Source organism: Bombus huntii, unplaced genomic scaffold, assembly GCF_024542735.1.
Source record: "Bombus huntii isolate Logan2020A unplaced genomic scaffold, iyBomHunt1.1 ctg00000075.1, whole genome shotgun sequence".
In the NCBI taxonomy this organism is placed as follows: Eukaryota; Metazoa; Arthropoda; class Insecta; order Hymenoptera; family Apidae; genus Bombus; species Bombus huntii.
The window spans coordinates 493812-508881 of record NW_026099333.1 but is presented as its reverse complement, the minus strand read 5'-3'; the positions used below and the strand labels follow the sequence as shown (position 1 = coordinate 508881).

The window sequence follows — 15070 nt, the reverse complement described above, 5'->3', positions numbered from 1 at the left end:
CATCGCCTTTGTACAAAAGTCATGAAACCTGTTCCACAGCCGCTCCTCTGCTGCCATCTTCTCAACGACTCGGTTCTCCAATTGAAAATCTTCACCGATCTCGACCTCCAACTCCGTTCTCTCCTCCGTCCATCTAAGGCACCAAAATAGCACATGCTCGGCGTCATCCATCACCGCACCACAATCCCAACAGCTGGTGTGAGACTCTTTGCCGATCTTATGACGGTGTTACGCCATGCGGCTTGCCATAGATCATATTCTTAACTGTCGGTCGCGGCACTATAATGTCGCAGACGGATCGTCGCGGCTGCCCGGCAAAACAAACATTGTAGTGGCAAGCGCATGGTTCATTAAGCAGGGCGACCTCCAGAAACGTCGATTCGTAGCTGTTATTTTATCTGGCGTAAAAGAATGTGGCGTGATCCGAAGGTAGTGGGGGTCGCCTTCCAGAAAAAATCAGAACGTTTCGAGAAGCCAAACAGTCAACACACATCTTATATCGCGCATTAGGTAGTCACATTTTCTTTTTGTTGTTCCATTTATATCTTTCTAGTTAATAAGTTGTTGCAATAAACATTAATTTAGTTGTGTTAATTTTGTGAAATTTCATTAAACTACCCTTATTATCATAATCGAAATAAGGGAATCGATCAGTTCGTGGCGTCGATTGTTTAATCGTAACGAGAACTTACAACTCTCGTTGACGTGATATCTCGCGATCGCGTCTCTCCGCGAATGATCGAAACATTTTGGTCCTTCGAGCCGGATTACGTGCCAGTGAAGAGTGCACTTACCAGTGACCACACAGTGCCACGTGACTTTATCAAAACCAGCAGCGGAAGCAGGAGCATCCACTACAGCGAAACCAGTGACGTCAGGCGCGTCATCTTCGAAGAAGCACATCCCATTGGCAAGGGAACGCAACCACGCAGCCTTCCGTCGCAGCTGGACAATCATCAACGCAACGAATTTCACAACTTAACATACACGCGACCTCACGCCGCACGACAGTAAGGTAAGCTCGTTCCTTATTTCGACCATCTCCTATCCTCGGCAACGATGACGAGCGAAGACCAACTCATCTCCCTGCGTCGAAGACGAGGCTACTGTAGCGGCCGATTCACATATTTATCGAATCGACTGGACGAGTACGAGCAATCTGAGAGTCAGCAAAATTCCTTATTAAAGAATTACGAGAAACAACTGACCGAAGTTGCGAGTCAATTCGAAGCGATTCAACTCGAATTAAAAGTATTGGACGAGGGGGAACAAGCGCGCGGCTTCGAAATAAGGGATCAGTACGTCGCGGTAGACACAAGGCTACAAAATCTTCTGAGGAACGCGCAAACAGCTTCGCCGTCGACATCCATAAACCCTCCAACCTGTGCACCATCCGCAAGTTCAAATCCGATATCCATTAAATTACCAGATCTTCGGCTCCCTACCTTTGACGGAAGCTTAGAAAAATGGAACACGTTTTATGATACTTTTTCCTCCACTATCGATAAAAATCCTAGTCTCACTGACATACAGAAATTCCATTACCTGCAGTCCGCCCTGCAAGGAGAAGCAGCCGATTGTTTAAACGCGTTACCCCTTAGTAATGTAAACTACAGTCAGGCTATAGCCGTTCTCAAGGAAAGTTTCGAATGTCCACGATACACAGCTTTCAGTCACTGCATGGCAATAATTGATTATCCAAGGATAACCAAGGAATCTCCAACGGAATTAAGGCGCTTAGTCCACACATTTAAACAACACATATATGCATTGAACAAATTAGGAGAATCCTACCCCGATACCAGTGCTATGCTCAACAGCCTCATCCTCTCGAAAATACCACTAAGCAATGGGTGTCGCTGTATAAATATCCTTTTCCTATGTTTTCTACGAATACAGAGTTTCCTTCTAATGGTGTAATATTTATTTGCGCGGATACTATTCCGGCAAAGAGGAGCGTCGACCTGGAAAGTAAGGTTTTAGACGATTACCGTGTATCTTTTTGTCTTGAATCAGATAGTATGGAGTACATACTTTATCAATCGTGTACGGTCCTAACCATTCCACATCAAGTTTATGCCTTTTATGATCGTTATGTATTAAAACAGAGTCTCCTTCTTTGAAAACTGATTGAGGTTTTATAATTTTACGTTTTTGATCGCGCTGATATCGCTGTTTACTTTTGATCAATGTTTCGCGAGCGTGTCGGAGTCTAGAGTCCCATTCCTTTTTGCGGAACGTGACTTCGTCTGCGTACGTGCGTTGGGGATTCTTGGATATTGTGGAGGGAAGATTGGCTTGGTGTCCGAATGTGAGTTCGAATGGCGTGTAACCAGTAGAGTCGTGTATCATTGTGTTATATGCAAGGCATACAAAGTTAAGTTGATCGTCCCATTCTTCATCCGAATTTCGCTGTATCGATTTTAACATGTCTGTTATTACTGCGTGTGTCCGTTCTAACGATCCGTTACTTTGTGGGTGGAAGGATGTCGTTTTGATATGTTTGATTTTGAACGCGTCTTCGTACTGTTGCATTAAACTAGATATAAAATTCTGTCCGCGGTCAGTTAATATCTTTTTTGGAGCGGAAAAGATGTAAATGTAATGATTCAAGAGTGCGTTCCAAATTGTTTCCGTTTGCTGAGTTTTTAGTGGTACGAGTATTAAGTATTTTGTTAATTCGTCATGTATGGATAGAATGTACTGATTGCCTTTTTTCGTCTTTTTCAGTGGGCCTAATAAGTCCATAGCAATTTTATCGTTTGGTTCGAGGGGTGTGTCGGTGATGCAAGGTTCTTCGCGCGGTCTGATACGTGTAGTTTTAGATGTTTGGCAGGTGTCGCATGATTCTATGTGTTGTTGTATACGTTTCATCAAATCTGGTACTCTGTGCCGTTCACGAATGCGGTCGTATGTCTTTTGTATACCGGGGTGTCCTACTAAATCGTGATTTTCTTTCAATAATTCGTCTATTTCTTCGTCGCTATATGTTTGAATTGGTTCCCATGCAAAATTTAATTCTTTTACGGTGTCGTTCAGGAATAGTAAAATTTGTTTGATCGCGTTCTTTTCGGTCTCTGTGAAACTGTCGTCGCCTATACCTATCTTTTCGTTTATATGAATAATTTCGTTTAATTTAGTTAACCATTCGATTCTGTCGTAATTTCCTAGCTCTGTTTTGGATAATTGATAGAAAGATTTACGGTTCGGAGTCATTTTGAGAATTTTGGGTAACGCGTCGGTAGATTTTTCCCAATCGTGATATTTTTTATCGAGTTCTATGTTCAAATTTTCGCGTCGTCTGGTCAGAACATGTATTCTAGATAGTGCGTCGGCTGCAGTATTATCTTTTCCTTTCGTGTATTCTATGTCGTATTCGTATTCTTCTAGTTTTAATCGCCATCTCATCAAGCGTGATGAGCGGTCTTTGCAATTCTGTAACCATTTTAGTGCTTGGTGATCGGTTCGGATGAGGAATTTCCGTCCTAACAGATATTGTCGGAGGCGTTTCACGGCCCATACTATTGCTAAAAGTTCTTTTTCTGTAGTGGAATAGTTTCGTTCCGGTGGGTTTAGAGTTCGCGAGATATAACAACATGGATGTCCGTCCTGTGATAAGATTGCACCTATACCTTCGTTACTGGCGTCAGTCGTTAATGTGAATGGTTTCGCAAAGTCTGGGAATTTTAGTACGGGTGATGAACAGAGTTTGTTTTTTAATGTCTGGAATGCTTCCTGGGTTTTATCTGTCCAATGAAATGGTGTCTCCTTTTTTGTAAGTTCGGTCAATGGTTTCGCTATCTTAGAAAAGTTTCTGATGAACTTACGGTAATAACCTGCTAGTCCTAAGAACGATTTGATGTCTGTGGGATTACGCGGCTGTTTGAAATTGCTAACGGCTTCTAATTTTTTGGGATTTGGCTTTACACCTTCGGCGGTTACTATATGTCCAAGATATTCTAATTCTGGTTTGAGAAATTCGCATTTGTCCGGCTGTATTTTGAGTCCGAGTTCGCGTAGGCGTTGCAATACTATCGCGAGGTTGCTATTGTGCTCTTCAATCGACTGTCCGAATATTATAATGTCGTCTAAATATACGAAGCAATGTTTATTTATGAGTCCTCTTAGCGCGGTATCCATCATGCGTTGAAATGTTGCAGGTGCATTCTTTAAACCGAATGGCATCCTATTGTAATGATAGTGTCCTTGTGGTGTGGAGAATGCTGTGTACTTTTTAGAGTCTATGTCCATTGGGATTTGGTGGAATCCGGAGGATAAATCGAGGGCTGAGAAGAATTTTGCGTTGCCTAGTTGCGATAGTATGTCGTCTATGTCAGGTAATGGATATGCGTCCTGGTCAGTTAGTTCGTTTATTTTTCTGAAGTCTATTACAATTCGCCATTTCTGTTTCCCTGAGGCGTCTGCCTTTTTTGGTACTACCCAGACTGGTGAATTGTAAGGAGAATCGGATGGTTCTATAATGTTCTTTTGTAGCATTTCGTCCATTTGTCGTTTGATTTCTTCTTTATGGCATTCAGGCGGTCGGCAAGATTTTGTGTTAATGATTTTATTTTCTTTTAACGTTATTGTGTGTTTAGCAAGATTAGTGCATGGTAATAAGTCGGTCTCTAGATTGAATACGTCGAGGTAGAACAGCAATATCTTTTCGATTGGTTCACGGAGGGTTTTCTCTATATGCGAAAGTCTAACTAAATCTTTAAACGTGGAGACTTGATCGTACGTATTTGAATTTTCGATAAAATTAGTCATTTTGGCTGGGCACTCACCACCATTGATAAAGCATATCGTTGTCGGTTTTCCTTCCAGGTAGACTGTTTTTGACACTGCTTGTTTTGGAAGTACGTCGTTTTCCTGTTGCAATAAAAGTATATTATTGTCAAGTTTTAATTGTTGATTCGAGAGTTCAAATTTGAATTTAGATAGAGCTGGCAAACCGAGTATGCCGTCTTCTATAATTGGAAAGTTGTCTTCTACCACAAAAAATTCTAGAGTTTTGCCAAATAGTTTTATCAAAGCGTGTTCGTTGGTTTTAAATTTAGAGTGTCCCATCGAGAATTTCCGTTCTTTTGTTATTCTTGGTCGTAATACGCATCTTCGCTTGAGTATATTAATTCCTGCTCCGCTGTCAATGAGGAATTTATGTCGCTGTCCGTCGGATCGTAAAAGTACTGTGGGTAGTCTTCCTGTTGTGGCGTTAATTCGTAGGTCTGGTCTATTGGTTCCTCTATTTCTTCCTTGTGTGTCTCGAGATTGTGGACTGCTGGTGGTCTCGGAAATTGGCTGGGTGTTCGAAAATTTTTACATTGACTGGAGACATGTCCGATTTGGTTGCATTTGAAGCATTTTAATTGTGTCCTTTGGGCAAGTGGTATTTGTTCGGTTTGTCGGAAGCTTCTTGGCATTGGATTGGGTGTTGGAGTTGGTTTTTTAGTGATCGGATTAGGATTATTGGTTGTTAGTCGTTGCTGCTCGGGAAGTCGTAATCGTTCTATTGGTTTTGGTCGTCGATTTCGATCTTCCCTGAAGAATCGCTCGATGTCGGTGGCTTTCTTTTCGGCTTCAAGGATATTGTATGGTGGATTGGCGAGTAGTAATTGTCCTATTTCGCCTTTCAAGCCTCGGATAAAATCGATCACGGAGTCTTTTAAAATCCTGTCGTTCATAGCTCGTCTAGTAATTTCGTCACGGTATTCGTTCGTTATACTGTATTGTAACTTATTGAGCGCTCTGCGGAACCTGATGATATAATTTTGCACACTTTCGTCGTGACGCTGTCTCGTTTCGCGTAGCTGGTCTTGATGTTCTCTAACAGAGTCTTGGGTGGCTACGTTTCGTCTTAGGGCATCGTACAGGTGTCCGTATTCGTATATCGGTATATTGCAGATGGCCATTGCGGCTTTACCCGCGATTTTCCCGATTTTGATCATTTTTAATAGTAGCGTGGGTTCGCTACACATGGCTCGTAATTCAGCAATAATAATTAAGAATAACATTAAACACTACCTCCATAGCCAAATTAATCAGGGTCACGTATAAGTTACAACCGTCTCAGTACAAACAAATACAAATTCTTTCCAAATTTGAACATTGTACGCATCATTAAAATATAAAATAACACTAGAATACTGGAAGTACACTCTCAGAGTAATATTAGGAGTAACCTTAAGGTCAGCTGACGAGCTAACTCACTTATCAACAGAACTCAATAAAACACTGGATGTGCTTGACTTTGCAGTCACAAATGATACAGATCTAAACAAACTAAGAATATCAGGAAACCTAAGACTCGTCTCTGATCATACTCCAATAATAATTGAATATAACGCAAACGAGTCTTTTGCAGTAAGTCAACATCACTCTGCAATAAAACAATTATTTAGGCAATGTACTAGTAATAACAAGACACCAGATGAAGTTGAGTAAGCATTTAACAGAACTCACACAAGTAGTGGAAGCAACCACGAATTGCAAATCAACAACCAGACAAAACAAATTAATACCGAATGAAATTCTGGAAAAAATTAAATGTGAGAAGGAAGCAAAAGCGATTTGGCAGAAACACGAAATATCAGCAAATAAAAAGGTCCTGAGCGAAATAACAAAAACGTCAAAAAGGCTATAAAGGATACAATGATATGGAATTCTCGAAATATCTAGACTCACTTTCACCCCACGAGGACACCAATTACTCACTGTGGGAAACTACGAAACGAGCTTTCGAGAAGAACTCAAATAACGAGAAAAGCCCAATAAAACTGATTCCAGCAATTAAAAACCCGAATGCGATATGGGCAAGGGAGACCGAAGCATGTAGACCATTTGTACAAAACATTATTTTCATGCGAAAACAACAAACATATCGAATGAAAGCAGCCAAACAAACACGGATAATGCTGTTGCAGCTGATGGTAGCTATTCTGTATCATACCAACCACAAATTTTTTTAATTTTTGTAGATATTGTTAGACCTTTTTAATTTTCACTTTTTTAAACTCTTTTATTTTTGATTCGTTTTATTTCTTCTTTAATGTCCATGCGAATGTAGCAATTATTGTTGAGCGAGTTGTATTGTGTGTATTGTGTGCAGTGCATGTTATTGCGTGTGTAATGCACTTACTGCGTATTGTGTATATTGTGGTCGTAGTGTACATCATCATCTTTTCGTAGTCTATTGTACAATGTCATACTTTTGACACACTTGCCGATATGCACTTGCGTTACGTGAAAAATCTCCGAATAGAATAGAATACAAAGAACAAGTATATTACGTAGAATCAACCAAAATTTATTAGATGCAAGTACATTAAAATCTGTAAAGTCCGACTATTCAACAAGATGATTCAGACTTTGGGTATAGAACATCGCAGCGTGTTTAGCTAAAACATGGATTATGCTGCAGAAGAAGATACCAACAACCATATGGATAGCATTGAAGAAATAAAAGCTACACCCGTACAGTTTTCGAAAAGTTCAAGAATTGAGTGCGGAAGATTTCCCGAGAAGAGAGAATTTTACAGATGGATGTCTCGCAAAATTTAGTGTAACTGTAATTTTCCTGCGAGAATATTATTTACGGACAAGGGCTCATTCAGTAAATATGGAACGGTGGATATGCAGAATGAACATTTCTCGGCAAGTGAAAATCCAGACGTGTTAAGAATCAAATCCGCAAACGTAATTTCTAGCAAATACTCGAATAGGAATTTTAAATGATAGAATCGTTGGCCCAGTTATTTTATTTTCCAAACTTTTGGAAAAATTTATAACAAAGGAACATAATTTCCCGAGACAGTAACGCAGATGACAGCTATGGAAAGCTGTCTTCTTTTGTCGCTAACTGATTATACCAACCTGTCTTCTGCCTTTAAAACCGATAATTTGAAATCACTTTTCTTGTACTATCGTGATACCTGTCACGTCAACGTTAAAAATCTTATATGGTCGAAATTTATGCTTGTCTACAAGGTCATGAAACGGATGAAAAAATTTTACCAACATTGACCTTGTTAAGTTCCATGGCTCGTGCGACTGAAGCGGATTTTGCTGCACGAAGGGATAATTCAAAATACTGTTTCATAAAATTAGTTAACCAAACTTCTGCTAAGGAAAGCATCGAGGAAAACTGGAAACTCATGTTTTGTTTCTAATATAACAGCGAAACAGTTTGACGCTGCGAAAACAAACCTGCCCTCAGGTGACCATTAACAATATAACAATTCCTAACAAGGATTCAGTCAGATACCTGGGCATGACTCTCGACAGGAGACTAACATGGAAACAACACAACATAGACCAATCGAAGCAACTCAAGGCTAAACTCAAAAAATTCTACTGGTTCGTTGGTCGACGTTCTAATCTAAGCACGCAGAACAAAATTACACTCTATCGGATTATACGGAATCCAACTATGGGGAACAGCAAGTAATTTCAACATTGAAATAGTTTAACGCTTCCAGTCGAAAACTCTAAGGTCCCTAATAGATGCATCCTGGTATGTTACCAACGAAGCAATACATCACCACCTCAAGATACCCACAGTCAGAGAAGAAATAACAAAATGTGGTAATAGATATATCATAATAGTCAACAACCACTGCACCACGCCAGAGAAACTTACTCAAAATTCTCAATGCGAGAATTGATTGTAAAGTACTTGTAAATAAAAAGAAATTATCAAATAAGAAGGGACGTAAAGGTAGGAGACAGGTTGAAAGGCCCGTTGAGGTTAACGTCTCTACACAAACTTCCCCTCCAATAGTCTAGATTGGAAAAAGAAACGGGGACGTGAGAAACAAGTTTGAACAGCGTAACAAAAGGAAAACTGTGTCGCCGCTTGAGGACACGAAGGCCGATGGGATAAAAAGGGCGAAGAGAGGCGATCCTTCGTATGTGGAAGAGGGGCGAAGTTGACCCCAGGGATAGAGAAACCTACGACTCTGGAGGCGAATGGATTGTTCAAATAGGTAGAAAATAAAAAAGACGGGTGAGAGAGAGGAGGAACAACGAGGAAAGGAGGCCACCGGTTAACGAAGGCTGGAGGGAAAGGTTGCCTAGAATTCGAAATAGGCCCTCTTGGTGAAAATCCGGGAGGGTAAGGAATGTCTCCAGACCTATAAGGAGCCTATGGTAACGAAGGAGGTGCTGTGCGAGAGCACGGGCATTAAACGGACGAGGATATCCTCGTGAAACTGGAAGCGGGGGCATCAAAGGGGGTGACGTTGCCCTCAAGATAAAGAAAGTAACAGCGGACAGAGTTTTGTTTCCCCCCTCCAGTTGTGCTCTCCTGAACCCTGAGTCCGAGCTCTCATCTCCTTTTTGATACCTTCCACGTGTTTAGCTAATGAATGCATTGAAACCGGAAGGACGAACGAGCGAGGCGCGTGGGACATCGCCTCGTAAAAATAACTAGGAACAACTCGTAACGTATTGTGATCCAGACCTTGTAATATCGTGCGTGAGATTGAGATTTTCATCTACGATAAGACTTTAATACGGAAAGAAGCGTCTGCTGATACGACAGGAATATTAAGCCGTAACAAATAAACTCTTATACATTTTTTCTTTTCTTGTTTAACCATAAAGCAGTAACATTGTACGTACATCACATAATAAATCATTGAGACCTGCTTTTCCAAAATTGTAACATTGAATATAATTTATATTATATTCGATAACGAGATATTCTCATAAAACCGTCGGATGCCGGCATATTTATAATACTTCCGTTCTAAATTTACAAAGAATAATTTCATTGAAATTAACAGCTACTTGGCAAATTCCAAACGATCCATCGATACATCGTGAATAGAGAATTATCTGTGAAACATCTTTGACCCAGACGTAACACGGCGAACAAGTATTACATACATTGTTCCTGAAAACGATAACTGTAAACCTACCTGTGATAACTGTAAACCTGTAAACCTAATGGTGATTTTGTCTGCTTACGAGTAGTCCATTTTCATTCTGGTACGTTCAGAGTCTAAAAAATTCCCAATTTCTATTCTATCAGATTTCGTTTGTTAATGGAGGAATTTTACAGTTTTTATTATATTTTTTACGATTAATTTTATAACTATAATTTTATCTGACATATTAATTCTTATTGCGTTAAACGAATAAACGTTATGAAATTAATTATACGGAGAAAATTTTATAGTAATATTACGTCGAATGAAACAGGTCCATTCGCGATTTTAAAACTTTATACCTATTAAAATCCATCATTCCCTGCACTCTCTGCATTTTGTTCGCCAAATAAACCAAATTATTCGTAAAATATAAAGTTTCACGTTATTTCGTAATCGACATTCAAACTTCTTGAAACTCAACCCTCTAAAACAGTTTTTTTTTCATAAAACGAGCAAATATTGCCTCGGTTCATCGATTTAATTTTCAGTTGCACCTCCGTATTTTCCTTTCTGTCGAAAACGAGTGTATTACCAGCCGCGCGTCTACATTTCGACGACCAAGTTTTTCGAACGTACTGCAGAAGTCAAAGAAAAATGTCAAAGAAAAAGGAAAAGTAATACCGAGAAGTTTCTCACGTTCCTCTGGCTTTCGAGATCAAAAATGTTAATCGTGCGACCTGTATTCGATTTTATTGGAGATCGTGCACTCCATTAATTGTCCCTTTCGTCGAATCAGCAAAAGGAAATCTAACAAAGGATACGTTAATTACTGATTACAATTTTTTTCAGTTTTGTATCAAGAGAAAAGAGCACAATGCAGAGGACTGTATTTTATGGACGAGGTCAGGCCACGGATGTATCGATACCAGGGATTGCAGCTGTCAAGTGATTAATTGTCGGTGTATTAGTTACCGCTAGTACGTAACGGCGTCGATTAATTTCCGGTTCGACGCGCCTCTTCGATTGACGCCACACCGAAAAACAAGCTTTGGTATATTGATATTGGCGTCCCTTGAAACAGTAATTATCGAAGCTACGCAAATAATCGCCTGATCTTTGGAACATTTATTAAACGACCACGCTTCTGCGATTTTTCAACGGGAAATTTCAAGATACAAAGTTATTTTATGCCGATAGTAATTTTCGAATATTGTTCGAACGAGCGTAATTAAATATTTTATCTCGATTACGTTTTACTCGTTTTAAAAAGGCAATAAAAAAATTAAATGCGAATCCTAACAATAGGAAGACTAAAAATTTGATAAGTGAAAAATCCTTGAATTTTAAAATATCCAAAATAATTATTTTGCTTCGTGTTATTGGATTAGTGAGTTCTTAATGAGGATTATTAACTTTCGAAACTTAAATATTTTCCTTTCCATTGTATGCAAACAATGAAAAGTATGAAGAAACTTGCTTTTAATACACTTCTTTTCGTTCATTTCACCAGCAAAATTGAATAAGTCGAAAGATGTTTTTATTCTAGCAAAAAAATTTGCAAACGGAAGAGTAACTATTATAAATTGTATTGAATATTACTCTCGAATAATGTCCCAGAAATATCCCAATTTTTATTCGCTTCTTGTTCCTCGAAAACTCTTAAATTTACGATATCGTTCTTCGCTGTTGGAAATATAAACTCCGACAGTTCTAAAAATTGTTCTTTCTTCGAAAGTAGTACAATCAAACAGATGCAATAAAATTATATAGTTGAATTAAAAAACTAGCATGTTTCGTCTCGATCATATTATAAACTCCGTTAATCGACAAATCTTAACAGCGTGACAATTTCTGGAGAATCACCTTCTAAAGTGTCTCGTTTATCTCAGACAGCTCTGAAGAGAGAGATCTTTGAAAGATCGAAAAGAACCGCGCGATTTTCCGGATTTTGTCCCGAGTCAGAATAGGTTATGTTTGAATTCGAGGAAACGCTGTTGTTTTCGATAAATAATGTCCTTGGTAGCTTGCGTAATTTATTTAAATTGAGATTTCACTTCACACTTTCACAGTACAAAGTACAAAAATTAAGACGGTAATTATTTCTCTGTTACTTTATTTCGTCGAGCGCTAACGACGTTATAGGAATTAGCCAGACAGCATAAATTAAGATTTCTTTAACTTCTCATCCTTTCGATAAAAATTATTAAAAAGTGAAAGTTAAATTTTAGTTTAAGTAGCGTCTGAATTAAAAAACGACAATATTTGCCAATATTAATATCTGAAAAATAAATCAGATGGAACAAAAAATTAGTGGTACTTTCATTCGAATTTTATTCAAATAATATTAAGCTAGAATTATCGATGGAATTTATTTGCACGTCCATCTCGTTGGAATGATTTATTTACGCGATGTATCGTCCCGGTAGAATGTTAAGAATAAGCACTGTACTTTACAATAATTCACGCGTTACCGCGTGCTGCACGTTACGTGGAATCTCCTTTCGGGAACACAAAAGAAGTTTGACACGAGCTCTAAAGTGTAATCGCCTTTTGTGAACGAAAGAATGGCGCGGTGTCGACGTTGAAGCGGTAAATTATCAAAAAGAGTAAAATAAGGTCAAAACGTAAAGTTTCCTGGGAAGAGCTGGGAAAAAACGACGAATTAAAAGAATTAAGGAGCAAAAAATATCTAAAGAGCCCTGGCTAATAGTACTTAACGAAATATCTCCTTAGAAATATTAATTTAACGTCTTAGAAAATTACTCACAGTAATCAACAGCAATTTAACAAGAGACTTGATTAATTGTTTAACATTTAACACTTTTTGCAGGTTCTAAATGAAATAATTAATAGTTAACTTTTAGATAATTACATTTTATTATAGTATATGTACCATAGCTGAATGTTCTTACAACATCCATTAAAAACGAACAATCGTCTTCAATTGCATAGGAAATTGCATATACATGAATTGCATGATAAAACTTACAAATAAATTTTCGGTTATCCAAAAAGAAAACAAATTTCTCGCTCATCAAAGTGCAACTAAATCTATTCAAGACTAATTATAATTACTTTCAGACGTTGCGCTCGTGTCAATATCTCCGGGTCTGAAACAGAATTTCTCTGCTACGTATCTGTTCCGTCATATAATTCACAAATCGCTAACTAACTGCACTGTATTTATCTCTAATTGAATCTGTGTTGCATTTACATTAGCGATTGAGTTGCGAGAATTTCAAAGCTTACTGTTTGGCAACATTCGTGCCACTGTAATCGTTACTTCAATCTTGCCCTTTGACCCCAAATTTCACGTGGCTAAATGCGATCTTTGCCACAATTATTTCTAAGCATAGATACGTTCTACTATCTTTAATGAAACTAATTGCAACATTCTTACTTTTAGATATTTTTTCTACGAATATATACTTTACATCTGCAGAAATATATCTTAACATACCGAATTTTACCGAAAAGTTAATTATCAATATCAATATCCTTTCTCGTTTTGATATGTCTCAGTTCCCTTATTTTTTCTTAACTTCATCTTGTGTCTTTATACTCACTGACTCTTCGATCGAGAAACACTCACTACGATTTCTTCTTAGACTAAACATTTATTGTCTATGGCAAAGCTCGGCATAACAAACGTTTCGACTGCATTAAATGTTACAAGAAGTCGTTATGAAACCTGTACTCTAAACTCTAAACGAATCACCAGTCCGCAACAGAAACTCTGAGATACGTATCGCACCATTTTAGTTAACAACCGAAGATTAACGATTTGTTCTACCCAGAAGCATCCGGCTGGCCACAGTGAATAGTTTCAGGCATTTGTCCTTTCGCCGAATCTAGAAATAACATAAAAGGAGATGCACGAGTACAAGCTATTCCATCCAAGTTTGATCTGCAGCGGCACATGAGTCAGAGGACAATTCAAATCATGTTGTTGTTTTGCCTCGGAGTATCAAGATCGTTAGGACACACGTAATATAAGAATAAATAGACTCCGGGTAAAACAATGCCGCCGTTACGTGCAACCATCGAACAAAGACGGATTCGAATTTTTCGGCTCTCCCCCAACCAGTATAAATAAACGGACACGATCGCCAGCGAAGCGATAATTATACGAGTTATACGAATTATACCAGTTATCGATTAATATCTACGAGTTATCTGCGAACGATTATACACTGTCTTTGAGAATGCGTTTGTACCAGCGACTTTGGACATTATCTATATTTATTTATAATTTATTTAATTCATTTCAAATATATTTGACAGGTTGCAACAGTAAGTTCTCGTTGCCGTTTCATCAATCCTCTACAATTCCGCCACAAATTGGTGACATCCGACGTGATTTGGAACGAAGAAATGGCAACCGCTAACGAAGATAGCAAAGTCACAGCTAGTGTAGCAATCACTATGTCTCCTCTGCTACCTTCAAACATCACCGTGTGGTTCGCCTTATTAGAGACGCAACTTCGCACGGCGGACATCTCGTCGGACAAGATAAGATTCGCGACTCTTGGAAAATGTCTCGACGGTCGACTTCTACAACAAATTGAGGGCGTCATGACGGATCCTACAACCACGGGACGGTACGCGGAGTTAAAAGGCGAACTTATTCGTATTCTAACGGATACGGACAGTGCAAGGTTGAAGAAGTTGGTGGAAAGCGAAGAGATGGGGGATAGGAAGTCATCTGAATTTTATCACCACCTGAGAAAACTTGCTAACCCCTCCACGCCGGACGATTTCATCCTCACAGTGTGGAGGAATCGACTATCCGTTCGCATCAGGCGTATTTTGACCGCAGTAGATGACACGAACCAAAGAGGACGAAAATCTCATTTTTAGTGGACACTGGTGCCGACACATGCGTGTATCCGCGTAACAAGATACGCGGATCCGCGAATAAGGGCGACTATGAATTGTTTGCGACCAACGGAACGGGGATTGCGACGGTTAGGTTGGGGTTAGGATGGCACCATCACCGTGTCCCTCAACTATGTCGATCTTTCAAGTGCCGTTTTGTCGTTGCCGATGTGCAAACGCCCATCATCGGTTTCGTCTTCCTGAGTCATTATGAGTTGCTCGTAGACCCACGAAACAAACGGTTCCTTAATACGATTACATGACTGTCGACAAAGGGATTCGCCGCCACCACCGACATAGCGTCAATCAAGACCATCGAC

The 15070-nt window shown here is 39.1% G+C and overlaps 2 protein-coding genes across 2 annotated transcripts; both read left to right on the top strand.

Moving 5' to 3' along the window:
- Nucleotides 1-1059: 1059 nt before the first annotated feature.
- LOC126876445 (uncharacterized) lies at nucleotides 1060-1920 on the top strand. Its single transcript, XM_050639300.1, has one exon. It carries the CDS (start codon nucleotides 1060-1062, stop codon nucleotides 1918-1920), a length of 861 nt encoding a protein of 286 aa, XP_050495257.1.
- A 12326-nt stretch (nucleotides 1921-14246) lies between these two features.
- On the top strand, nucleotides 14247-14732 carry LOC126876443 (uncharacterized). The gene has a single exon (XM_050639299.1). It carries the CDS (start codon nucleotides 14247-14249, stop codon nucleotides 14730-14732), a length of 486 nt encoding a protein of 161 aa, XP_050495256.1.
- Nucleotides 14733-15070: the final 338 nt, after the last annotated feature.